The sequence below is a fragment of the Globicephala melas genome, chromosome 9, assembly GCF_963455315.2.
Source record: "Globicephala melas chromosome 9, mGloMel1.2, whole genome shotgun sequence".
NCBI classification, from domain to species: domain Eukaryota; kingdom Metazoa; phylum Chordata; class Mammalia; order Artiodactyla; family Delphinidae; genus Globicephala; species Globicephala melas.
In genome coordinates, this window is record NC_083322.1 from 66904005 (window position 1) to 66931304 (window position 27300).

General features: G+C 34.2%; 1 protein-coding gene across 17 annotated transcripts in view; it reads right to left on the reverse strand.

Annotated features, from left to right (window-relative positions):
- DGKB (diacylglycerol kinase beta) overlaps positions 1–27300 on the reverse strand; it is a 901775-nt gene that overhangs the window by 410098 nt on the left and 464377 nt on the right. For all 17 annotated transcript variants that reach the window (XR_009565105.1, XM_060304680.1, XM_060304683.1 and 14 more), the window contains 2 exons: positions 4267–4352; positions 2712–2801 (listed from right to left, as the gene is read on the reverse strand). Coding sequence is in view for 16 of the 17 variants with exons in the window: in XM_060304680.1 (XP_060160663.1) it covers positions 2712–2801; positions 4267–4352 (176 nt within the window). In the remaining variant the exon portion in view is untranslated. The remainder of the gene's footprint in view (positions 1–2711; positions 2802–4266; positions 4353–27300) is intronic.

Sequence of the window (27300 nt, forward strand, 5' to 3'; positions counted from 1 at the left end):
AAGTAATTTCTTTCCCAAATGTTAAGCATAATGATAATTACTATAATTACAGGAAGGACTCAGCCCAGACACTGGGGAAACAATTTGATAGTTGGGTGTAAGAACCTCCAAGGCAGATACCATTATTTTCTTCAAGTTCTGATGAGCAGTCTTAGGCACACAGTTGTTAAGCAACTTGCTCAAAGTTAGACACCTGACAAGAAATAATGCCACCCCAGAGCATGTTTCTTTATTAGTAAACTCTAGCAGATCGCACCTCCATTTTCCTAATTGCTCACCTTGGGCATCTTGCAGTCCCCCTTGATACCTCACTTTCCCCAAAGTCCCTACCCAATCCATTGGCACGTTGTATCAGTCTATCCCTGAAAATGTCAGTGTGTGCACTTGTCTCATTTGTACTACCACCGCCCTAGCCCAGCCCATTTATCCTCTAAATACAATGGTAATCCAAATTCTCCTTTCAAAAACTATGATTCCCCACATTGCCACATTTTCTTAACAGTCTTTTATGCCCCCAAATTAACCTATTTTGAAAACACAAATGTCACTGTGCCACTCTGCTTTTGAAACTCTTCCAAAGTTTCACTGTGTGCTTCAAAGTCAATCACATAAAATTTTTACCATGACCATTAAGACCTGCATAATCTGGCTCCAGATTCTCTCTCCAACGTCATCCTATTCACCCCGCTGAGGCCATACCTACCCACTGCCCCATGACCTCTTAGAGTTACATCAGCCTTCCTTCAGTCCTTTCAGTACAAAGAGCTCGCTCTTTTTTCCTCCTATTTTAAATCCAGCTTAAATGTTACTTCCTCAGAGAGGTCTTCTTGACCATATAGCTGAATAGTTCCCCTTGGTTATTCTCTGAAAATACACTCTGATTCTTTCATATCCTTGACCTTATTTTGTAATTATATATTTCATTATTCAGTGATTTATTGTCTGTGTACGCAATGAAAATGTAACCTCCAAAAGGGTAAGAACCCTTTATTTATTTTCTCATTTAATATCCATCACCTAGAACAGTGCCAGCACATGCTAGACATGCACAAAGAGTTCATCATCAATATACACTTTGACATATACTATAATCCATGTGTCTTTGGCCACTGATAAGAATATCTTTAAAACTGTTTACAAGGAAATAATTAAAGGATGCCCTGAATGGAACTTCTATATCAATTTTGAGATTTAAGTCATTTGCCAGCTTGAAGCCAAAATAAAATTATTAATTTTCAAATATCAAAAATATTTCCAGAGGAATACGTAAGAAGCCACATGCATGATTCTCTTCCTTTTAATCAATACACGTATATTAACATTGGCAAATATAAGCATCTCGTAAGCAATGGTTCATTCTATCTATCTATCTATATCTATCTTTAGATTCTATACAATTTAACTCAGTATTTTATAATATTCTTCTACTAAGTTATATCCTTAATGAAAGTTACAAATATATCATATACCATGTTTTTAACTTGGTTTCAAATTCTGTCAAATACACAAATACAATGTATATACATCTTAGAGTTCACAAGTTGCCCAGGTATTCATGGAACAATTCTTCTCAAATTTTGTTGTAAATCAAGTTACTTAGGGAGTTTGCTTAAAAAAAAAAATCAACTGCCCGGGTCCCATCTCTAGAGATTTCCATTTAGCATATTTGAAGTAAGGTCGGTCCACTATATTTTTAACAAGCTTCCCAAGGGCTTCTGATTTACACTGTCTTACTAGACACTTTTCAAACTTCTCTGAGTTTAGATGCTAAAAATATTTAGGATTAGGTTCTTGTTTATTTAGCAAAATATGGTTTTCTTTTCTTTGATATCTTCTGGTAAGTTTAGCCTGTTAATGACACTTCAAATTATTTTAAGATCTCATCTTGAAATATTCTCCCTTTACTCACCTGTTCCATCTACACTATTCCATTTTCAGTTCCTTCAGTAATGTTAAGTGCCTTTGTATCTCTGGGCCTTTGGACTTGATGTTCCCTCTGCCTATAATGTCCACCCCCAGTTCTATATGGCTCCGTCATTATCCACCTATTAGGATTCTTCTTATGTCACCTCATCAATTCCTAGGTGAGGTCGTTCATTATGTTGATTATCATATGTTGATATCATTATCATTTATATTACTTGTCAGTAGGAAGTCTCACAATTTACACATGACTTCATGTTCCACTAGAATTTAAGGCTCCGTTGAAAGCAGATATTGTTTTCTTTCTATTCTTAACCCTGTACCCCAAGTGCAGAAGACACCACCTGGTGCAAAGTGGGTCTCAGAAAATGTGTTACCTCTTGTACTTATTCCTGGACAAGTCATTTGTTAGCCTTTCAGTTCTTTTCCTTTGTTTGTGATTTTCTCACACACTCAGAGATTACAAATGTGAACATTATTTTAGAGTTAACCCATGCTTATCTCATTTCTTAAATTGGAAACCCCCAAACCAAAAAGGGTTGGAAGCTTGCCTGCCCCATCAAGTATATAATTAGCACTCACAGTCTAACTCTTGGTCCACTATTTGTTTCTCTACTCTAGACGATTGTTCAAAATTATACTACATATCTGACAGCAATTATGTTTGCTGAAATTACATGGCAGCTGTCATGCAGTGAAGAAATGCTGGATTTAGTTTTTGGGGGAAGGGTGCTCTGTACTATATCTCTGTTTTTTAAGTTTTTTGTTTTTTTTTTTAGCTATTTTACCTCCTCCCCATCGCAGGCATCTTGCTAGATCATTGCCGGTCCCGAGAGGCAGAATAGCCACTGGAGGATGCTTGACTACATTTGCCTTTTCTGTAGAATTGAAAAATTGAAATAAAATAAATTTTTGATCACAGACAGAACAACAATAAAATAAACACAGCTTGGCATGGAAGGCATTCCACCAGGTACTTATGAACATAAAACGTTCTATTTTATAGTTATATACAATTATAAATTGATTAATTTGTATGTATTTCTAGCAATTTATAAAACAAATAAATACCAAAATTCACAGAGTGACAGGAATTTTCAAGACTTATGCATGAGGAAAGCCTTTTAAATATGTTAATTCAGTTAAAAATTGTAGCGTGTTTGAATTAACTCCGTTGAAATTCTCAAGGATGCAGGTACATACAACACAGGAATATTCATACAAGGACGTAAGCAGAGTGGAGAAGTAGCTTCCTATAAAAAGTCCTTTGCAACATCAACTCGAGGTACACTTGAAGGAATAAAATATTTTGAAAGTAGTGGAATTCTAAAGGTTAGTAAAACGCTAACAATGGTTTTGTGCTGTTCTGTGTCAGAGTCAACGACGTAAAAGATTACCTGGTTTTGTTTGAGGTTCAACATTATACAACATAGTGTTTGAGTCCAGTAAAGATATTTGCCACTGAAATTCCACATGCTTTTGTTTGAATCACTGAGCAAATCTCACAAACATATATTAGTTTTCTTTATTCTTCTCCCTTCTCAGCCCTTCAAAGTAAGCATATGTGGGTGTGTAGGAACGGGGAGGGAATAGATTATGTAGGGATGTGCCACAGCGTACTAGCCAAGGCTTAGATTTTGAGGGCTAATGCAAACCAACAATATCCTCCTGTTTTCACTAAAATTCTTACAAGTTCTCAGATACTGTTCAAGCAACTCCTTAATTTTTGCAGTTCTTGAACTCTGGTTTTCTCCTTAAATATATTAATACTACTGACATTGTTTATTGGAAGGCCAAAGAATACAATTTTCCCTGTTTTTCCTGTTTTAAAAATGTTAGTAGGTTAAAGTCGTTAGATGCTTACCAAAAGTGTGCTGACAATATGTATTCATTTTTAATTTGAATATTTTTGAGAGTATGAAAAGGTAGAATATTCTCAACTGCATTGACTAAATAAAAGTTTGCTTCAATATATATAGATAGTAAAACTTCTTTTGAATCAATCTTTCCTTTTTATGAAGAGGCCTATTTTTAAAAAAGATTGGTCAATGCAGATCCAGAAATATTTGAGGGTTTATTAAATTCCAAGAGAAATGAATGAGAAAAGAGGGATTTCTAGTTACTTGTAAATTATTTTGTCAGTTAAAAATTTGAAATATAGACGAATAAATTAAGCCGGTAAACAGTGTGTAACATTCCAGATGTCTAAGTGTATCACTATGTACTTTGTTTATTTAATGCATCCACAACCAAAGATATGGATGCACTAAATAAACAAACAAAATACACAGAATTTAAGGTTACCACTCCACCCCAGCTACGTTAAATGTGTGTCTTCATTACCTATGCAGTCCAAAATCCACCCCACAGTTCCATCTCCACCGCAGGCTAACACTCTGAAATCAGGAACATCACGGAAAAAGCTTAACCTGAAAAATAAGCACGTTATGGCACATGATTGATATTTCAAAATTAGGACATTTTTAGTTTTGTATATTTAGCATTTCATCTAATGAAAGATTTTGATTTTATTGAAAAACGTTAAATTCTTATGTAGAATGGAATTCTAAAATAAAAGTATTAACATGTCCTAAGTTAAACATTGTCATTATATACTCTATATTCTATAATAAATATATTTTTTCTTTTATCAACTCTAAAGTTAAAAAAATAAAGTTAATAAATTATAATAATTTTCATTAAGATATACTCCCATATGCGGTATGCAGTTCACATAATGCAGAGTGACATATACAAAATTGTTTCATTTACTAATTTTTATTGATAAACAATTCTTTTGAATAATTATATAAATGTGACCAATAGGTCAGTAAATATGTCTTTGAGAGTTTTCGCCTTCTCCATTACTGGGAGAAAATGATCAGACTGCATATGAGGTTTTAGCCAACTGTATTCAGTGTTTCCTTCTGACTGAATCTGCAACTAGAAGCCAGGCTTCCCCCTGTCTTTTGACCTGGCTGGCAGTGTTTGCCACCCAGGAATACTCAAGACTAATTGCGGGGTCAGCTGTGATAAATGTCCACTGCTTCTGCTGCTACTGCATGCAGTGTGCTTATTAATGCAACCTACCTTGGGGAAAATTACAAAGGCAGGTAGTGCCTCCAGTTATACAATCATACATGCCTATTTTCTTGTATATAAAAAAAAAAGAATTGAAATAGGACAGAATATTTAGAATGTGCCTCTTCACCTTTCTTGCCCCAATGGTAACAATATAATACAGTTGGCCCTCCATATCTACAAGTTCCACATATGCAGATTCAACCAACCAGGGATCAAAAATCTTAAAAAAAAAATCCAGGGCTTCCCTGGTGGCGCAGTGGTTGAGAGTCCGCCTGCCGATGCAGGGGACACGGGTACGTGCCCCGGTCCGGGAAGATCCCACATGCCGCGGAGCGGCTGGGCCCGTGAGCCATGGCCGCTGAGCCTGTGCGTCCGGAGCCTGTGCTCCGCAACGGGAGAGGCCACAACAGTGAGAGGCCTGCGTATCGCAAAAAAACAAAACAAAACAAAACAAAAAATATCCAGAAAGTTTCAAAAAAGCAAAACTCAAATTTGGTGAGCCGCAACTATATATTTACAAAACATTTATATTGTATTTACACCTATTTACATATCATTTACATTTTATTACGTACTGTAGTAACCTAAAGACGATTTAAAGTATGCGCAAACACTATGCCTTTTTATATAAGGGACTAAGAGCATCTGTGGATTTTGGTATCTGGAGAGTCCTGGAACCCATCCCCAGGTATTCTTGTGGATACCACAAGAAAGTTTTCTATAGGATTACATATATAAATGTACACATGTAAATTTTATCACACACATATTTTTAACATAAACAGGATTATGCTATACATCCTTTTAATTTATCCGTGTGCATTTTTTTGACTTAAAAACGTCAGAGATCTTTCTGTCAATGTACATATAAAGATTTATTATAAGTGAATATTAAATAGGGTATATAGTCTATGATTAAATAAGTCATTTCATGTACTTTTAAACTCTTTAGTGTTTCACTGTCACAAAAAACCAGGTATTGTAGTTAACATTATTTGAATACATTTATGTGAACAAGTGCATTATGTTCTGAAAGCTAATCTTCTATAAGGGAAATACTCCACTACAACATTATGATACCCTCTGAATGGCGCCCACTGTAGAAAATTAAGGGCCCACTTCCTTGAAACTCCAAAACACTACATATAAACAACTTTATGATGTTTCTTCAATAAGTGAAAAATACCATGGTGCTGTTATTGCATAATCACATGCCTGTTTACTAGTGGGTTGAACATATTTTTGTAGGTTTACAGATGTGTGACCTCCTTTGTGAACTGCATCTTTAAAGCCTTGTCCTTCTTTTCCATAAGTTGCATTTTATTATCTTATAAACTCTATGTATTATGAGTGATATTTTTATTTAAATTAGCATCATTAGAAAAAAACATTTGGTTAATGTCATACAAACAGTGCGTAAACATAATAGAAATGTAAACAAATCAACTAAAACCCCATCCCCTGATACTAAGAGTCATAAATATTTAGAACATGAAAATTTCCTGTATTTCCTCATGCATTGTATCGTGGGCATTTACCTTTCGTTAGACATGTTGAAATATTTTCTTCCAGACTATCACTGGTTAGTTTGCTGTTATATAAGCAATATAATAAACACCTATATACCAGCTGCCCAACTCAGAGAGTAGAATATTCCTAATAACTTACATATACCTGCGTTCTTTCCCTATAGCACCCCCTTCCTCGTTAACAAAGGTGACCACTATTCTGAATTTCAGGTTATCATGTGTATGCCATAAACAACACATTGTATGTTGCTTTTTCATCTCAGCATTGTTACTAACATTCCTCCACGTAGTAGCTGAATTTCCATCCACGTGTAGTTGAAGAGTTATTTCTACTGCTGTGTTTAATACCATTTATGCGGGTATGCATTTTAAAATCCATACAATGGATATTTGGATTGATTAGCTTTATGTTCTCATAAAAAATGCATTTTCGACAGTTTCTGGTGCTCATGGACAGTGACCACTTTTGCAACTTTACAATATCATGCCAAACTGTTTCCTATAGAAGTTGTACCAATGTAGGTACGTAAAAGAAGGTGGAAAAAATCTGTGCCGAGCCCATCCTAACACTTGTAATGTCATACTTGGTAATTTTATGTGTTTCCTCGTTTGTGAAATGCCTTTTCATATCTTTACTCCTTTTTTACTTGTTGATTTGTAAAAATTCTTTACTTCTTGATTTTAATCCTTTTGGGTTTTTTTCTCTTTCTTTGGGCAAATATTTCCTATAGGTTTAAAGTTTTTTACTTTCCTTAATGTATATTTTAACAAGTATCATTTTAGTTTTAATGTATTCAAGTTTATCAATCTTTTGATAAATGGCTAGCACTTTGGCCTCTTTGTGTAACAAACAATGTTTCCTCAGTGGACAGAAGAGAGTTCACATTTACTCTCCTAAAATTTCAGTTTTAATTTTTTAAAAAAATTATTTAATTTATTTTATTTTTGGTTGCGTTGGGTCTTCATTGTTGCACGTGGGCTTCTCTAGTTGTGGCAAGCAGGGGCTACTCTTCGTTGCGGTGCGTGGGCTTCTCATTGCGGCGGCTTCTCTTGTTGTGGAGCACAGGCTCTAGGCATGCAGACTTCAGTAGTTGTGGCACGTGGGCTGAGTAGTTGTGGCTCGCGGGTTCTAGAGCGCAGGCTCAGTAGTTGTGGCGCACAGGCTTAGTTGCTCCGCGGCATGTGGGATCTTCCCACACGGCTTGAACCCGTGTCCCCTGCGTTGGCAGGCGGATTCTTAACCACTGAGTCACCAGGGAAGCCCCTTAGTTTTAATTTTGACATAGAAATTTTATGTGGTGATGTAAGATAGGATGGTGTGAGTTATTGGAATAGAATAGATAATATATATAAAATATACACAATATTCTAGAGTGGTTCTGTCTAGTAGTGATCCCTTTTTTCTTTTCCCTTCTTCACTGCCTTCTTTCATCCCTCTGCCCTCCCTTTCTCTTTCTCCATTCCTCCTATTCTTGCCTCCTTTCTTCTGTCCTTTTGAGTGTTGTGCAACTATTTTTCTTTTCATTTTTAAATCCATCTTTTCATGTTTTGGATAATTCAGTTTTCTATCATGCAAGTCCATCATAAATCAAATTTCCATATATGGGTATTTTTCTTTTTAGAATCTGTTCTATTTTATTCATGAATTTGTCCATCTCTGAACCAGTACCACACTCTTACAACACTATAGCTTTATAGTTAATCTATGTCTCATTGAACATGAAATCTTAGCTATTATTTTTTTCTTTGCTTTACTGTACACATATTAAATTTAACTTGTCATATCCCATAAGGGTGAAAATAAAAACACACACACAAAAATCATAAATGTTTTAAAAAATTGCATTACATGAAGTCTATTGAGCAGTTTTAGGAGAAATAACATCTATATGGTGTTAATTCCTCATCCATGAATATAGGATTTTTCAATCAACTTATTCTTTAATATCCTTAAATAAATTACAACATTTTTTTGCTTGCAGGTCATTGTTAGATTTATTCTTGGTTGTCTTAAAGTTTATGTTGGTATCTTAAATTCTTAAATTGTTTATTAAAATTAATGTTTTTGTTGCTGGTATATATAAATATATTTGACTTTTATATATTGATCTCAAAAACAGCCACATTACTTCTCTTTTCTATTGCCTATATAATGTTTGTAGATTCATTTGGATTTCTATGTAAACAACTATATCATATGCTAATAACAATGGTACTATTAGTGATCTTCAATCCTTATAATTGTTATTTCTCTCCCTGTCTTATTGTGCTGGCCAGAGCTTCAATACTTTATTGAATTAGAGTATTTATACAGAATATCCATATCTTGTCCCGGAATTTAAATGGAATACTTTCATAATTTCCCAACTTAGGATGATGTTTGTTGTACGGATTTTCTTTTCTTTTTCTTTTTTGAGCGACACCTTTCATACAGATTATAAAGTTTTCTTCTATTTCTGTTATATAGAATTTTTATTATGAATCAATGTTAATATTCTCTGCACCTTGTGAGATATTGAGATGATTTCATTTCATTGGTAATGTGGGCATATACACTTACATATTTCTGCATTATTAAAACATTCTTATAATACTTTCATATACCCAAATTGGACACTGTTATTAATATTGTTATAGAAAATTGGTTTTGCTTTGCTAACACTTTGTTCAGAAGTTTTTGTCTACATTCATGAACACAACAGACTATTTTTCTTCTTCATACCATCTGTAACTTTTTATCAAAATTTTTCTGTCTCATAAAATGAACTGTAGAAGATGCCGCCCTTATTTTCCATTTTTTGGAGGCATCTATATAATTTTGGAAGTTCCTTAAAACTGGTAGCACTTGCATATCAACTATCCAATTTCTAGTGAGTCTTTGATTTCTTTTTTTTTAATTAACAGGTATTAAATAATTGTTTCAATTCCTTTAATTATTACTGAAAAAGATCCTATTTTCTAATTCTTTCTCAATCAGTTTTTACCAATTACATTTCTGCTTTAATTTGTCTATCTCCTAAGTTTTCAAAGACCTTGTCACTGAAACCTACAAAAGCTTTTCAAATTAAGCGAGGAGCTGAAAAGTTTATCATAGAGCTGAAAAGTTTACCATAGTTGTTTCTGGTGAAAGCCTAACCATCCACAGGACTCACCATCGCTCTTCCATCCATGATGATGTTTCATCTGTTTTCTTTTAAAATTGTCATCTTTGGTTCTTCAGCAGTATCCTAACCCCAAACATAAACCCCATGTGACTCTCAGACCAGCTTACTCTCTGTAAGTTGATTGCTAAATGGATTGAAAAATTGACTTCTCTATCTTAACTTCTTAATCCACTTCATCCATGCAGTTTTCCCTGGAGAGTCATTCATTCCTTATTTCATTCATTCCTTGAATAGTAGCCTTGGATAATTATTTAATCATTCTGAGCTTCAGTTTTCTTATCTTTAAAATTAAAATAATACCACCTGCTTTGTTGGGCTGTTTTAAGGAATAAACAAAGTGTGTATGTAAATTACATGGTACTATCCAGAGGTTATTATTAATTTAATAATTTTATCTTTATTAAAAGTAGTAAACACATTTCATAGGTCAGATTGCCACTCCTCTATTTTACCACCTCTCCCACCCACAGCATTCTGGCAAAATAGTCAGCAAGAGAATTTTCTAACAAGTGAAGCTGGATGGACATTGATGAGACTTCTCCTACCTCCAAGCTGATACTATTAGGAGACCTATTTATGGCACTGGGGACAGTAAGTTCAGATGATAACAGCTCTGACTGAGAACAAACAAATGCAAGAGACGTGGAAAGAGTCAAAATGCAGGGCTTTATGTGACCATTGACTTTTCATTCATTAAGCTGCAAAGACCAGCAGATGTGAGGCTCCCACTTCATAGGTCATCCTAACGATGGGGAAGGTGAAGCCATGTGGAGCGTCTGAAAAGACTCCCCTTTGCGGAAACTTTAGTACCGTATACTGTACGTTCCACCTATCAATTTCAACATTTCACTTGAAAAACTAGTAGGTATGAACATTTTGTAATGAAATAATCATTCATGGCTCCTGAATTTATTTTTGCCATTTTATGGAAATTTTAAAAAATTAAAACGATTTTTAAAGCAGATAATGATTCTTGAGTCTTCAGTGTTCGTAATTATAGCACTGGTTCTCCTAGAGAGTTTTCTAATTTATCCATGATAGCTAAATTTGAAAAAAGAACCTATGTTAATGTATGTTTAGTAGCTCTGTGTCCAATGCCTTCTTATCACATATGCTCAACAGTCACCACTATAGCACATCCTAAAAAAAAGTGGGTGGTAAGATTATAATGCTTAATACCACTAAAAGCAAGTCAAAATATTTCATCTAAGATTCAGAAGTCTACTTTCCATTTTAAATAAGTTTTAGGATAAAACTGATATAGAAAAATTAGTGTCTGACAATAGCATTTAAAAAGCACACTACAACAACTCGTTAAGAAAGAAAAACTGCAGTACTGATTCCATTATCTTGGAAAGTGTCTAATAATGAGATTTCTTAAATGACAATGTGTAGGAATTTCTTTTTATTCCAATAGCACATTTTATTATTCAAGGAAAATAAGTGATGCCTGCCATTTATATCTAATTTTGATGTATCAGATTGAGCATATAAATATAATAAATGTATGGCTACTAAAGAGTGTACATATTGTACATTATATGTTATAAAGTTATATTCTTTAATACTTAAAGGAAACCAATGTGCGATTGATAAATACTGTTAGCATAATACTCCAGAGTGAATACTCATTTAATTGTACATATTCATCCCTTTGTATTAAAGAAATACAAGGCTGAAGGATCAAAAATGATTTTATCATATGTCATCAACTCTCTTCCTCTTCTTCTTCCTCCCCTTTTAGAAAAAATAGTTTACTTAAAGAGCTTGCCTTAAGAAAGGTCTGCATTTTGATTTAAACATTTTGAGCCAGATACAGCATACTTATCTCTTATTATTCAGCTCAATTCATATTCACACCTGTATGTACACAGTTATATATTATTCTTACAGTTATAGGATTAGATGGCTTCACAACTGTCTCACTAAAATCAGGCAGAATTTTCTGGTCTGTGATGTTGCTATTGTTTATTAAACTTTTTTTTTTTTGGTCTAGAAAACCAATTCTTAATACCTTCCAACTCGTTTTCTAATACCCAAACTGTATCTATACATACCTTGGTGTCACTGATATTATTACTGCTGCTGCAGCCACTCTGACAAAATCTATGCATGAAGCAATTATGTCCCTCAAAATTTCTCTATGCTATATATTTAAAAAGGGATGGGGGATATGCCATCTTTTTCTGTGGATTTTGATAATGTCAGCTTCAAAGTGATGACTCATCAACTTTAATGTACCTTCCCCATCATTACAGCTTAAAGTAAAACTAATTATAACTATGTCTTCCCATCTTGAATCTATTTTACCAATAAATTACAAAGTTTAGGTAAATAAGGAAGTTCACCTGTTTCAACGAATTTGGCTAGTCTTTTGAGGATATTGTATGAAGATGAATTTATACTGTTTTGGGGGGGCATTTAATGTAAACAGTGGAATGATAATAAACAAAATGTTATTTGGACTCATCATTATGAACCCAGTAAAATTTAATGCTGTTCTCATCATATTCAGAAAAACTTTCAGAGTATTTGAGAAAATATATATCCCAATGAGCCATTAATAATTGAAATTTTAATTTCATTATCTCTGGAAATCTCAAAAACATCTCGTACGCGTATGTGTATTTTAGAAGAAAAAGGGAGAGAGGCAGAGAAAAATGACAAAAAGAGAAAAGAGACAGAAAATGAATGAATATTTACTCTTGGTAAACCTATGATATTATGTCATTAAATAACTTCAGTATTCTCCTTAGTGTAATACAAAATAGAAGTCAATAAATAAGCTCTGTAAAGTAATCCAAATATTTGTTCCTTCTTTGAATGGTGCACATACTTTTTGGAAAATTAATGTGTTAAAATGAATATCAAATGCTTTCAAGTCATTTTTTTTTTCTTTTTGCGGTACGCGGGCCTCTCACTGCTGTGGCCTCTCCCGTTGCGGAGCACAGGCTCCGGATGCGCAGGCTCAGCGGCCATGGCTCACGGGCCTAGCTGCGCCGCGGCATGTGGGATCCTCCCGGACCGGGGCACGAACCCGTGTCCCCTGCATCGGCAGGCGGACTCTCAACCACTGCGCCACCAGGGAAGCCCTTTCAAGTCAGTTGTGAGTGAATAAAAACAAAGGAATACTTAGTGAGTTTTATTTTATATGCATCAGATCATTCCACCAAGTTAACTTTAGAATGTGAAGAAGTTATTTTGAATTAATAAATACATCTAGACATCTATTTTAAAAAATTACTTTGACTAGAATCAAATACAAAAGAATAACTATGCCTACGAAAGAGAGATACATTTCATGGAAAATCCATATACCTAGAAAAGTAATTTTATGAAAGATATAGCACCTGCATCAATTTGCTTATTTAATATGCATTTATTAACTACAACTGTGTATCAGGAACTGGGTTAGAGTCCAGAGACTCAAAAGCAAGATAAGAGTCCTTGCCGTCAAGTATCTTAATTGAGAAGGCAGACAAGAAAACATCTGATTCACATTGCTATGGGATGTTTTAAAAACAGTTAATGCAGAATAACTAGAAGAGAATAAATGCATTGTCAGAGGGGATGGGAAAGTGAATGGTCTTTCCATGCATCAAGTTAGTGAATAAAGCTAGTGAACAGGTTTAGAAAAGGGTGAGAAAATGAGTTTAGTATTAGAATGTGAAATTTGAGATACCTATGGGACATTAACATGGAAATGTAGACTAAGTCAAATAAACCTACATGGACAGAGAAATCTGAGATGGAAGAAGATAGTCGGAAGCAATCCGTGTACACTTGATGATCAAAATCATGAAAAGAGAATAAGAAGAAGGAACATAGAGTTGTATTGCAGCAAAGAAAACCATAAGGTTCCTTAAACAACTGAAAATAGGGCTACTATATGACCCAGCAATCCCACTCCTAGACATATATCCAGAGAAGACCATAATTTGGAAAGATACCTGCACCCCAATGTTCACTACAGCACTATTTACAATAGCCAAGACATGAAAGCAACCTAAATGTCCATTGACAGAGGAATAGATAAAGAAGATATGGTACATATATACAATAGAATATTACTCAGCCATAAAAAAGAATGAAATAATGACATTTGCAACTACATGGATGGACCTAGAGATTATCATACTAAGTGAAGTAAGTCAGACAGAGACAGACAAATATCATATGGTATTACTTATATGCGGAATCTAAAATAAATGATATGAATAAACTTATTTACAAAACAGAAACAGACTTGCAGACTTAGAAAACAAACTTATGGTTACTAAAGGGGAAAGGTGTGGGGGGATGGATAAATTAGGAGGTTGAGATTAATATATACACACTACTATATATAAAATAGATAATCAACAAGGACCTACTGTATAGCACAGGGAACTCTACTCAATACTCTGTAATAACCTATATGGTAAAAGAATCTGAAAAAGAATAGATATATGTATATGTATAACTGAAGCGCTTTGTTGTATATTTGAAAATATGTATAACTGAAGCACTTTGTTGTACATTTGAAACTAACACAACATTGTAAAAAAACTACACTCCAATATATTAAAAAAAAATTGCTGGAGAGAGAGTGGAGAAAATGGAACCCTCCCACACTGTTGGTGGGAATGTAAAGTGGTACAGCCACTGTGGAAAACAGTACGCAAGTACTTCAAAAAACTAAAAATAGAATTGCCATATTATCCAGCAATCCCACTCCTGGGCATATATCTGGACAAAACTATAATTTGAAAAGATACATGCACCCCTATGTTTATAGCAGCACTATTTACAATAGCCAAGACATGGAAACAACCTAAAGGTGCATCGATGGAGGAATGGATAAAGAAGATGTGGTACATATATACAATGGAATACTACTCCACCATAAAAAAGAATGAGATAATACAATTTGCAGCAACATGGATGCACCTACAGATTCTCATATTAAATGAGGTAAGTCAGAAAGAGAAAGACAAATACCATATGATATCACTTATATGTGGAATCTAAATTATAACACAAATGAACTTACCTATGAAACAGAAACAGACTCACAGACATAGAGAACAGACTTGTGGTTGCCAAGGGGGAGGGAGAGGGATTGATCGGGAGTTTGGAATTAGCAAATGCAAACTATATATATATATATATGTAACTAAATCACTTTGCTGTATATCAGAAATTAACACAACATTGTAAATCAACTATTCTTCAATAACTTAAATTAAAAAAAAAAAGATCATGTTACAGTACAACAGACATGTACATGGATTTGCTCTTTTATGAGACTAAAACCTTGAGCAAATCTTAAGCTCCCTGATCATGAGTTTCCTTATTGGCAAATGGAGAAAATGCTTAACTCTTAAAGTGATAGTATTTTGCATATTCCCTAGCATACAACCAACAAATCACTATTATTATTATAAAATTAAGAAAGCATATATACATGAAATGAACGAAGTTCTGAGTGTGAAATTCTAAGAAAAAATGATATTAAAAGAAGTGACTAAGGAGAATGTATCCAGATATATAATAAGCAGCACCTCAGAGATAGGAGACATTGATTTTCTAATATCCAAGGGAGATGAGACTTTTAAGATAGGTGAAAACAGCTAAAACTACGTGACTTAACACTTAGCAATTTATCAGTGACAATAGCAATGTCAGTGGAGAGTAAAGTCAAAACCCCAACTGCACTGAAGAGGTGATGGAAAAGTGAAAGAATAGCCCATTTTATTAAGAATGTAGTTGTGAAGAGACAAAAGAGTTGAGAAGGTAAGTAGCTATACATATCCATAGAGATTTTTCAAATTAAAAATGAGAGTATCCTCAATTTCACATGTTGCTCATGTTTTTGCAACTCCACAATGACCTGGGAATTGTTTTTCTGTTTTCCTTTTGGTCTTGAACCTCTATCCTTTATCCATTCCTGTTGTAATTTGTGATTATTATAACACTTTCATCATCACACATGTTTTCATAAACTAATCCAAGTCATTTTAACACAGAGTAGTCATATGTTAAAAAGGGATTACATACTTGAGCTAAAAAGCCATTAGAATAGGAACAGCTCAAGATGTAATAATAAGAGGGTGGGAATAATAAATTAAGTATCAAAGAACCAAGAGGAACAGGGACCCAGAACAGAAGTTGAATGCACCTTATTTAGGAGGAGAGATGCCTCATCCAGTGAGAGGGAAGGAAGTCAGGATGGGTATGAATATCAATGTGTTCATAAGGGTAGGAGTAAGGAAAATAAGTTAGAATAATTTACTTGCCATGGCCTCTGATTGATTAATTAGGATCAGGGACGAATACTGGTTTTGTGGAATGTGATGTTTAGAAAAATCTGAAACCCTCTTTAAGAAAAAATATGCAAAAAATGTATATAAATTTAGGTTTAGATAAATTATATATAAATATATAAATGTAATATATGAATATATACATAAATAGTTATTTAAAATAAGAAATCACAACAAACTGAAAATTTAAGATAGCTCACAGATATGACATCATATGATCTAGAATAAAAACATAATAATTAATTAGCTTGATATACTTAAAAATTTTCCATTTATTGGCTTTTCATATGAACAATTTTGAATAACATATTTATGAAGAGATAAAAAGATGAGATCAAATTGTAGATTTCTATAAGCTGATTGCCTCTATATCAAATTGCCTTAAACTTTCATGCTTCTTGAGTTTTAGAGTTTTAAATGCAAGAGCAGGGCATAATTTGAAAAAGTCCAGTTGGTATAGTACTATCCATAGAAATGTTAAAGACTTCATTACTTCAGTGACCTAAGACTTGAGTCTTACTTTTTTTTCCCCAAAAGGTCCCTTAGCACCTGTAGGATCAATAAGAGAATGACTGAATAATTTGTGAATGTGTGTGTGTGCATGTGCACATGCATACAACTTGACAATTAAGGCCTTCATTGTAATTCATAGACTATTAAAGTGTCTTTGAAAGCAATTATGATTTATGTGCATACCAAAACCAATGCAAAGCATATATTCTTATCTGTATGTTTCTTACATTAGTAAAACATGTATTTTTGTCATGATGATGTGCTCCACCAAACTCTGTATTCCAATTATCACCATAGGAACAAATAATTGAATCTTAAGCGCTGAACTTTTTAACTGAGTCTGTGATAACATGATCAGTAATGTCCAATGTTTTACCATCATCCAAATGAACTTCCAAAAACTTGATTGGGGGTCCACAAGTTGCATGCACTCAAATAATTATTGCAATAAATGAATTTTCTATTTAAAACATCTGATCACTCTAATGTAAAAACGGCATTACTGGATCTTTTTAAAGTTCTTCTTTTGCTAGTGGACCAAAATCTTAACAGCTATTACTTCACTTACAACACACATAAGAAAACTTGAAATTGAAAATGCACATTAATTTAAAAGTCACATTTGATCTAAATGAAAAATCATGCTTAAAAGAGTTCTATACAAAGGGATTTTCTGCAGTTTCAATGATTGCCTTCAAGCAGAGAATTCGCTATTAATTTGAGGCAGATACTGATGCTTCTTTAGCATTTTTGTGTTTATGGTTTCCACATGGTCAGTGATATCACTAGAGCTCCCATCACTGATAGTAAAGATTGATAAATATTTCATAGAAGTTATGTATTCATCATCAACACTTTTTAAAACAAAAATTCATAGAAATGCAGAACTTAATTTTTCATTTAATATTCATTTTCATTTTTGAGATATATTTGCTGAAAAGTTTTATTGCAAAATAAAAATGCATAATATAACACAATATTTATAAACTACAATGTTTAATTTGTAAGACACCAAGGAAGAGTATTCAAACTTCATTAAACGTTCTTGGCATGACTGCTCATCTCCTCTTCCTCACATATATTTCATGTACATCTAACCTGTGATTTCCCACATCTCCACTGACAATGCTGATTGCTATATTTGTTCCCATTTGCATCTCACAAGGAGAGGAGAGGCACAGGCCACAGCATAATGGACTGGTATAACAAGTATACCAGTTGGCCAACAAGGGCTTTCAGTGAACATTTATTTTTGTCTTTGAATTCTCTGTACACTGTATTTCACAAGAAGTTGTTGCTTATATGTGGGAAGGATTGGGAAGAGAAAGTTTTTTTGCTTTTTTAGATGAAATAATTATAGGTTAAAGTGAGAACTGTGTTCACTGGACATGTAAGTGTCTTACATCTGACTAGAGGATAACAGCAGAAGCAGGAATGTGCAAATTAGCTCTCAAACCCCTCAAGTTTATTATAATGTATCCATTAATAATAATACTTAAACTAAAAATACAAAATTCTTATGCTAATACTAAATTGAGTTGGATGCTGGGACACCAGGAATAAACCAGAAGAGTCCTGGGTAAACTTAATTATTATGGCCGCAGTAGTTTTAAGACCCTATGTGATTTGGCCCGTCAGTGCTATTCTAATATGCTATCTCTATCCATTCCGCTCCAGCCATGCTGGGCCTTCCTGCTAATGTCCCCCAGTCGTGTCAAATATTCTCCCATCATGGTGCTTTTCGTCTTGCTCCTCCCTCTGCTTTAAATGTGATTCTATGTGATGACCAAATGGCTTGCTTCCTCATCTCCTTCATGTCTATACTCAGTGAGTCTTTCCCTGCTCAGCCTATTTAAAATAACCATCACAGAACACTCACTACCAATATACACTCTGTTTACCTTCCCTGCTGACATGTGTACATTTTATTAGTTTAATGTGTGCCTTCCTCCACTAAGACCATGAGGCCAGGAAGTGATGTTTCTTTTGTTCATAGTGAATTGGCAGTGCTAAGACTTTTTCCTGACACCTGGTAGCCATTGAATTAATACATGCTGAATCAATTTATATTACTAATACTATTATATATATATTGATTGCTGTTGTTATTGTTAAACTACCATTTCACTTTTACTTAGTTGTTGAATCATTATTCTGTTTGAGTGTGGACTACATTCAATAGTCCACTGTTATTATTTCTAATTAAATTATAGGAGTATGTTACTACATTATCATTAATAAAGGATTCTGAGATAATCATCTGCTATGAGTTTTCTTATTTTCACTCATTAGTAAGATGCTGTTATTTGACTCCCTGGAGCTGACGGTAAAGTTGTGCCAGGGAGCTTGCTGGACAGGCTTAGATAATAATAGCAAACTGACGATAGTCAAATAAAATAGTTTATGATACTTATTAGAAACTTGCCTTTTGTAGAATAAAATAAGAAACAGGTAGAAGGATATACACAAATGCATTGGTTATTTCCAACAGCCAACTTAGGAGAAAATATTCTTCTAGAGTGTTCAAGGAATTTGGATAAAAAATCACCTCTAAACAATAACGCATGGATCTACAGTCTGTTACTGAGCTCTTCTTTTCTCTGTGAATTGAGTAACAAAAGTTCAGAGTTTTCAACATCTTTAAAGTAATAATCGATTTGTTGATGTTTGTGGAAAGTGACTATAGACTTGTAATGCCCAAAATTCTTTCACGAGGCTAGAAGTTATAGGACTTTTAACTGTAAAGCATGTTACATTTTGTTACCTGTATTTGACATGTTGATCTTTAATACAGATGCACATATCGCTTCTCAAACTCAGTCACTCCATTGATCAAGGCAGAGACAAAATTATGCTCACACATTTAATTGGGGGGGATTGCAAAATAATCTGCATCATATTTTATGATTAATCATTAGGACTGAAAGGGTCAATTGAGTGCTTTGTTTTTACATTAGCAAAGCAACGATTTTTTTTCCTGGAAATTTGCAGTAGAGCTGCATTGAATTTTGATGAACATGTTCTTAGCATTTTGAGGATTTTGTTCAGCTCTCTGACACAACAAGATTTCATAACAAGAGACATATGTAATATGTCATAGTTCTGATTCAAGAGGGTTTTTATTTAAGTAAAATATGGTAGAAACTTTGTTATATAAAATGATATTTTAAATTAAGAAAGTAATGAAATCTGTGGAATGTGTTATGTGTTTTCTAAATTACAAATTTATTTTAACAGGAGAATGTATTCCAAGGCTTTACTATGGAAATATGTGTGATACTTGGAATATGTGAATCTGTATGTTGACTGTTAAATTTTATTTTTTTAATTATATATGTTTTACATTTAGTTCAGGTAGATGAACCCAAAGATTTTTTTAAAGCACCTATTTCACAAACAATTCATTGTTGTGATTGTTCACTATGCTGAACAATCTGGAAAATAAGTTACATAATTTAAAAATATTTATCTTATATATTTTTTCAATTCAATAAATACTTGTTATTTTTTACTTAAATATTTTAGGGATGATATGAGAAAAAGCCATCTGTACTTTCATGAAGCTGATAGTCAGAAGGGAACAACCAACATCACGAGTATACAAAAAACTTGATATTAACTTTTCATAAGTCACATTAGCATATGCAGTTGGTATAACAGCTAGAGATGTGCATATTTATTTTAATGTTGTGAAGGAAAAAAAATCTCATTCTGTGAAGACCAATGAGCGATATATGTTTTATATTTCATTTTTGCAACTAATTTATACCTCAAAACCATTCATTCAATTATATCATAATATGCTTCATCAGGAAGAAACAACTTACATGATACAGACTCTAGTTTCAGATACCTTTAAGCAGTCATTATCAGAGTGAGAGAATTTATGTAAAGAGATACAGTAAAGACAAACAAATAAACATCTATTTCTATCTTGAAAACAAAGATAAAAAGGGAAGTGACCAGAGAGTTTTGGTATTTACTAGATAATTTACACTAGGGATTAGCAGAGTTTCAATACATCAAGAAAAGCATCTAAACAAAATGTTAGAAAAGAAGAATAAAGATAGGATGAGAGAAGAGAGGCATACAAAAAGATCTAAAAATTTGGTATGGTAAACAGGAACAATGGGGAAAAAAAGGAAATTAAAGGAATGAATAACTGCAGGCTCAGGGTGGCAGATAAAATATTTTTTAAAAAGTGTATCTATAGTACCATTGGAGAAGTAATAAACCAGGAATAGAAATGAAATTAAATCACAAATTAGAGTAGTAAAGAGACCTTACAGAATAGAACAACTTAGAAAGCAATACATTGAAAGGGAACTGCTGCAAAAGGCACCCTCTGCCCCCATGGCTGACCCAGGATCAGGGATGGCACAGCTAGAAACAGGGGTGGGAAGAGTTATGACACGTGAGGTCAGCTATGGGATTAAGTGAAGGATTACAGCATTGCCTGGCCAGGGTCCCATTTCAGAGGAGCTACCTGGGGGTTTGCCTCCTGGATAACAACTGAGGAACGGCTCTCTAACAGAAGTACACGTCTACCATTGGGCGTGCAGCCTGGGCACTGGCATCAGATATAAAACAGGGCATTCTCATAGTTATCGAGATGAAAGTAGAAGTTCAATACAATTCCATTCAAACTCATACTTTAAAAACTCGAGACAATAACAACACATTGAAGAGAGTAAATGTCATTAAATTTTGAGAGAATAATTAGGGAGTTACATTATATAAAACAGTCTCCAGTGAGAATCAACAAATAGATCCATGAAGCAAAGGAAAGGGAAGCAACAGTCTAACATATATATTATTTCACCATATATAAAGTACGTCAAATCAGTGGTGAAACAGTGGACAAATGAACAGCTTTCGTTGGGACAGCTAGATTTCAATCTGAAGGAAAAAAACGTTCCATGCCTACATCATCCTAGTCTGTCAACGCATCTCTAAGAAAAATGTAATCTTTAAAGATTAAAGGTTAGAAATTGAAAACAAAATGAAAAATTAATAAAAGACATAACAATATTTCAGTAATTTTGGCTTGAGTAAAGGTTTTTCTAAAATATAAAGTTGAGAAATCATTCAGTGTAGAATTAGCAATGAAAATTTTATATATTTATATGGACAAGAAAAAGAACAAAATATACAAACTGAAAGCACACAGAACAAATGAGAAGAAAACACTTGCAACATATATAAAATGATAATATTTATACAATAAGATTTTAAAATGAACACAAAAAAGACAAATCAGAAGGAAAATAGGCAAATAAAAGAGCACACGTGTAAAACTGATAGCTAGTGGGAAGCAGCCGCATAGCACAGGGAGATCAGCTCGGTGCCTTGTGACCACCTAGAGGGGTGGGATAGGGAGGGTGGGAGGGAGGGAGATGCAAGAGGGAAGAAATATGGGGATATATGTATATATATATAGCTGATTCACTTTGTTATAAAGCAGAAACTAACACACCATTGTAAAGCAATTATACTCCAATAAAGATGTTAAAAAAAAGAAAAAAGAGCATACGCTTTACATAAGAAATCAAAAGTTTAGTATATATAAGACAAAATGCTTGTTTGGAGCATCTGTTGGTTTTGCCTTATTTGACTGTGGGGAAACATGCTGCTGAATGCAGTTTTGGTACGTCTATCAAACAAGGAAACCAACTGCATTGACCCAAACAATGCGGTAGGCACGTGGCCAAACCTAGGCCTATGAGACACTTCTTTTCTAAATTTGAAAAATGTGAAACACAAAGATCACGATAGGTTGCTGGTGCAAAAAACTAATGCTTGTCTAAGAATTTATAGTAATTATTATAAATTTAATGGGGAAGTTACTCTAATTGTAGCATATCAATATGGCCTATAATACCTATTATATAGTAATTAATCTACTAAATCAGTGGTTTTCCATGCTGTCTCCACATAATCAGCTGGGGAGCTTTTAAGAAACTGAAGTGCCTAAGCCCACCGCTCAGATATTCTGAATCTGGCTGTACTCCCAACACCTCCTTCAACCCATACCTATGCCCTCATAGGGAGTTCTCCATTCTCACAGTTTAAGGATAAAAAAACAGATTTACCAGTGCCTCTCCATGATATATCAGAAGTAGCTGGAGGTAGGCTGCTATGGCAGTACAAATAAACTGGGAATAATTTGAGGACAGAAAAGAATGCCATTTGACCTCTGGGCAGTATCTCAAACAATAAAATGTCCTGTTTACCTTTTCTGGACAGAGATGTTTAGAGTTTAGGAAACATACTAATTTAATAGTACTGACTAACAAAAATTTCTTACACTATTAAGGACTCGGAAAGGATAAGAATGGAGAATTAGTGATGGAAGCAAAATTTATATGAGTGAATTTCTCAGCATGGACCCATAATTGGGAGTCTAATTGCTCCAAAGGAATGCCAGTTAGCAAGTTTTCTTAGTCACTCTCAGTGAGTGTTCAAAACACTCATGTTCATGTTGGTAGGGTTGGAAGCTCTGGAAGGGATAAACAACATGAATTTATCTTCAACAAGAAGAGTAGGTACTGACTCTGGAGTACTCAACTGTCATCAAATGAACCAATTAGTGAATTCCAATATGTTGCTATACCTCAAGGGAACCTAAGCCAGCTACTTAAGGGTAGCCTAAAATCCCTGGACCCTTTCCATAATGCAACTGCAGCCATTTGTCCTCACTAACTGGACATTTGTTCTAGCAATTGGATTTACTTTTCTTTCCCATTATTCCTGTGTCAATGGTCATAGCAAATGACTTACTGAATGCCTTAACCACTATCATAGTGTCTCCTTTCAAGGAATACCGTCACAGAGAAGGAAGAAAGACAGTGGGCTGATGCCCCTGTGACATAAAGGTCTTCTTATATGTTTTATCAAGGAGAAACAGTTGTCCATAGAACACTGAAATAACCTACTAAAGACTCAATCACTGAATCAGTGGGGGCACTTAAATGGTGTACGATCAAACAGCTATATCATGTGCTCTGAACTATACGATGCTGCTTTACCCAATTCACAAAACATGGTTCTGGGACCTAAATGTAAAGCTTGGTGAGGAAACTTACAATTACACTTAATACTCACTGTGAATCTTAAATTTATGTGTCAAATTGGCTGGGCCACGGATGCCCAGAAAGTTGATCAAGCATTATTTTGAGTGTTTCTGCGAGGGTATTTTTAGATGAGATTTAACATTTAAATCAGTAGACTTCATAAAGCAGACTGCCCTCGCTCATGGGTGACCCCCATCTAATCAGCTGAAGGCCTGATAGAACAAAAGGCAGACCCTAACCCAAGAAAGAGAAAATTCTCCAGCCTGATCACCTTTGAACTGGGATGTTGATTCTTCCTGGTTCTACAGCAGCTTGCCAGCCTTTGGACTCAAACTGGAAGATCAAATTACAGATTTGGATTTGTCAACCTCAATCAGCATGTGAGCCAATTCCTTATAATAAATTTCTCTCTATACATATGTACTATTGGTCTGTTTTACTAAAGAACACTGACTAATACATTCACTTTCAAATATTTTGCTTCACATTCCCTTGGTTTTGAACTCTTAGGGTTGAGATGTTTTAACACCAAAGAGGAATGGTAGCATATGAGACAGTAAAATTTTCATTGAATTGAAGCTAACACTTGGGCATTTTGAGGCTCCTCGTACCACTAGACTAACAGGCAAAAAGACAGATAGGATGTTAACTGGTATAACTGACTCTGATTCCCAAGGAGAAATTACGTTTGCTGCTATATAATGGGAAAAGGGAGTACTAATAGGACCTCTACTCCGATCATTGGTTTAGTTGTAAGGGCTAGGTTACATACAGTCACAAACAACCCAAAATCTTCATGGCATAATCTCACAGAGGCTTCTTTATCATCCATTCTACAGGGACGTGGGGTAAGCGGGGCTGGGGGTAGGGGCTCTCTCGCGTGGTTTTCACTCTGGCATCCAAGCTAACCAACAGGCCAATATTGAATACTGCTGGTCACTGTGGTAGAGGAAAAGAAAGAGTGGAAAATTTACTTTCTGCTCACAGTTTATTGTAAGAGAGAGCCATATAGCCACTCTTAATACCTAAGGTGAAAGGACTGAAATCAAGATCAAGTGCCTGGCAGAAGACCTGGAAATATTTGATAAACAGTACTAATACCGTCAGCTACTACCATGCCTGTCATTCAAGGCACACGAGAAACAAATTCAGCCCTATACAAGCAGTACTACCAAAATCTCAGACCTATCAGGCAAAAATATTTGAGTCACTACGCTGGGGAAACATTTCCAAGAAGCTGAGAAATGTTTTATGTTTCAGCTACAGTTTTCAATCAGTAGTGAAACCAGGACTATAGACTTTACATGTGTTTTATTCTTTGTATTATTAAGAATATCATTTAATGAAATTCATATTTAGAGTTAAATATGTAATTTTCTCATTACATTTCTGTATATTGAGACCAAATGGATGAAGGGAAAGGAGAAAATAGTCATCTCCAGAGATGTTTTAGAGAACCAGGACTGGAAGCTGGATATAGTAACAATATGAGACTTGGGATTGTCTACATTTTAGGAGGATGTGTATTTTTGGCTACATATTTAGCAGTAGCAATATGTTGAATGGTATTTTTTTTCAACTTTTATGTTCAGAAAAGAAGAGATATTGGATAACTCAATGGTTGGACCGTGGTGAACACCTATTGTTTATTCCCACCGAGAATTCATCTTTCATCCTCAGGTTATATAGCATCCTCATTTGGCTTTGAGGAGACAAACAATTTAGATAATAGTCTTGATAGGACTGTTAAGTCAAGATGCTCCATCCCAAAGTAGCCAAGGCTGTGGCATGGGAAACAAGAGAGGCTAATAAATATGCTTCTCCTGGGGATATAAATTTTGAATATAAAAGCAAGAATACCAGAAACAATTGGAATCAATTTCTCTTGGCAGTAACTCCTACGGACTCTGTCTTTTTAGTCATAATTTCCTCAAATTGTCCTGATTCCTATCCTTTCTGAAACATAGTTCTTCATTTTTCCATTAACTATATGAGCTACTTCATCATTTTCCAGTAAACTCTATTTTGGATCATAAGCCAGATTATATTTCTGTTGTTTATAGAAAAGTCAATCTAACTAATGCCATATTCAACTTTATAACTGATTAGCCATGCAAATAAAAATGACAAGGATATATTTTCACCTAGTATATTTAACAATAATAAAAATTACTGAAGATAGCCAATTTAAAGTAGGGCATGGGAAATAAAACATTAGATATTGCTGCTGGGATTATAATTTGATACAAACTTTTTGTATAGTAATTTGGCAGAACCTGAGAAGTAAAACTGAAAATATTTGAATATGCTTCTAAAAACAGATAAATTGATAGACATTAACTTAAATTATGCCAATTATTTAAAAGTACAGGCAATATAAATATTTCCCAATAACAGAATAGTTAACAAAACTATGGAATACTGTGCAGCTCTTAAAAACATTTAAACTGATCAATATCTACTGAACTCAAACAATATCCACCATATGCTTTTGAGTAAAAGGAAGCAAGTTGCAGAGCAGTAAAAAAACTACAGTCTACGTTATATTAAAAAATCCATTTATCTATGCAACACATATATGTGTGTGTCTATATATGAATACATTGTATATATATGAATACATTCTATACATACAGTAGTTTTTATATTTATAGAAGTTCTTGGAGGATATGCACAAACAATTCACAATAATACCCTTGAGAGGTGGTAGTGCTTAAAGTGGGGCCCTTAACTTAATTTCTAAATAATATTCATTGTAGCGTGGAATTGTACAAGTACACTTATTACTTTTATTTTTCAGTATATTAAACTAGAGAAGATAATAGGATGGCTAACAGTTAAAGAGTAAAAGGAAACATGTAATAGATATTTAAAGTGGAGTAGGAAAAAAAATGAAATGAAATGAGAAAACAAGGCTAAAATCAAGGTTATTGCAATAAATTTACATAGAGCTACAAAGTGATTATGTTATTGATTATTAATTAATAAATGATATTGATAACAAATAACAGTCAGAGGACATATTATGTGGTAAGCACATTTTTATATGCTTCATGGGTAACACCCAACTTAATTTTATAACTAGCCTATGAGGCAGGTACTATTCCTTCATTTCACGGAAAAGACCATGACGACACAGGGTGGTTAAATGATAAGGTTTATAATTAGCAGAGTCGTTACGTATTTAGTTTAACTATAAAATACAAGCAAATCCTGGATTTACTTGGTCTGGTGGACCTACAGAGGTCTTGGAGTAGCTAAACTTCTTAATGCAAAATTCCTTAATCCTGCAGATTAAGAGCTACTTCTTTGAAGTTCAGAGAATACTAAAGAACAAGAAAAAGAGGCATCCTGACTGAGCTTCTGTGTTAATATCAAGACTTTACTTTTCCTTGTCTTTAACTAGACTGGAACGTCCAGCATGTGTCTCACCTAGCCAATAATCTGACCATGATCCTCTACCTGGTGGAGTCTGGAGTTTGACAAAAGCAGTGTTCTGAACTAAATTCCTGTGGTGAGCCTGCCTTCTACAGCAAGGAGTTCCACACATCATGGCTCAGCATTTGGAAACTAGCCCTGGACAACAGGTAGCAGTCAATGGAAGAAAAAGATGATTATAATTGTGGGAGCCTGTGCTAATTAATTGCATATTATTTACATTTATCTAACATGAGATACAATGGCATAAATTTTATTCTGAGCATTTAAA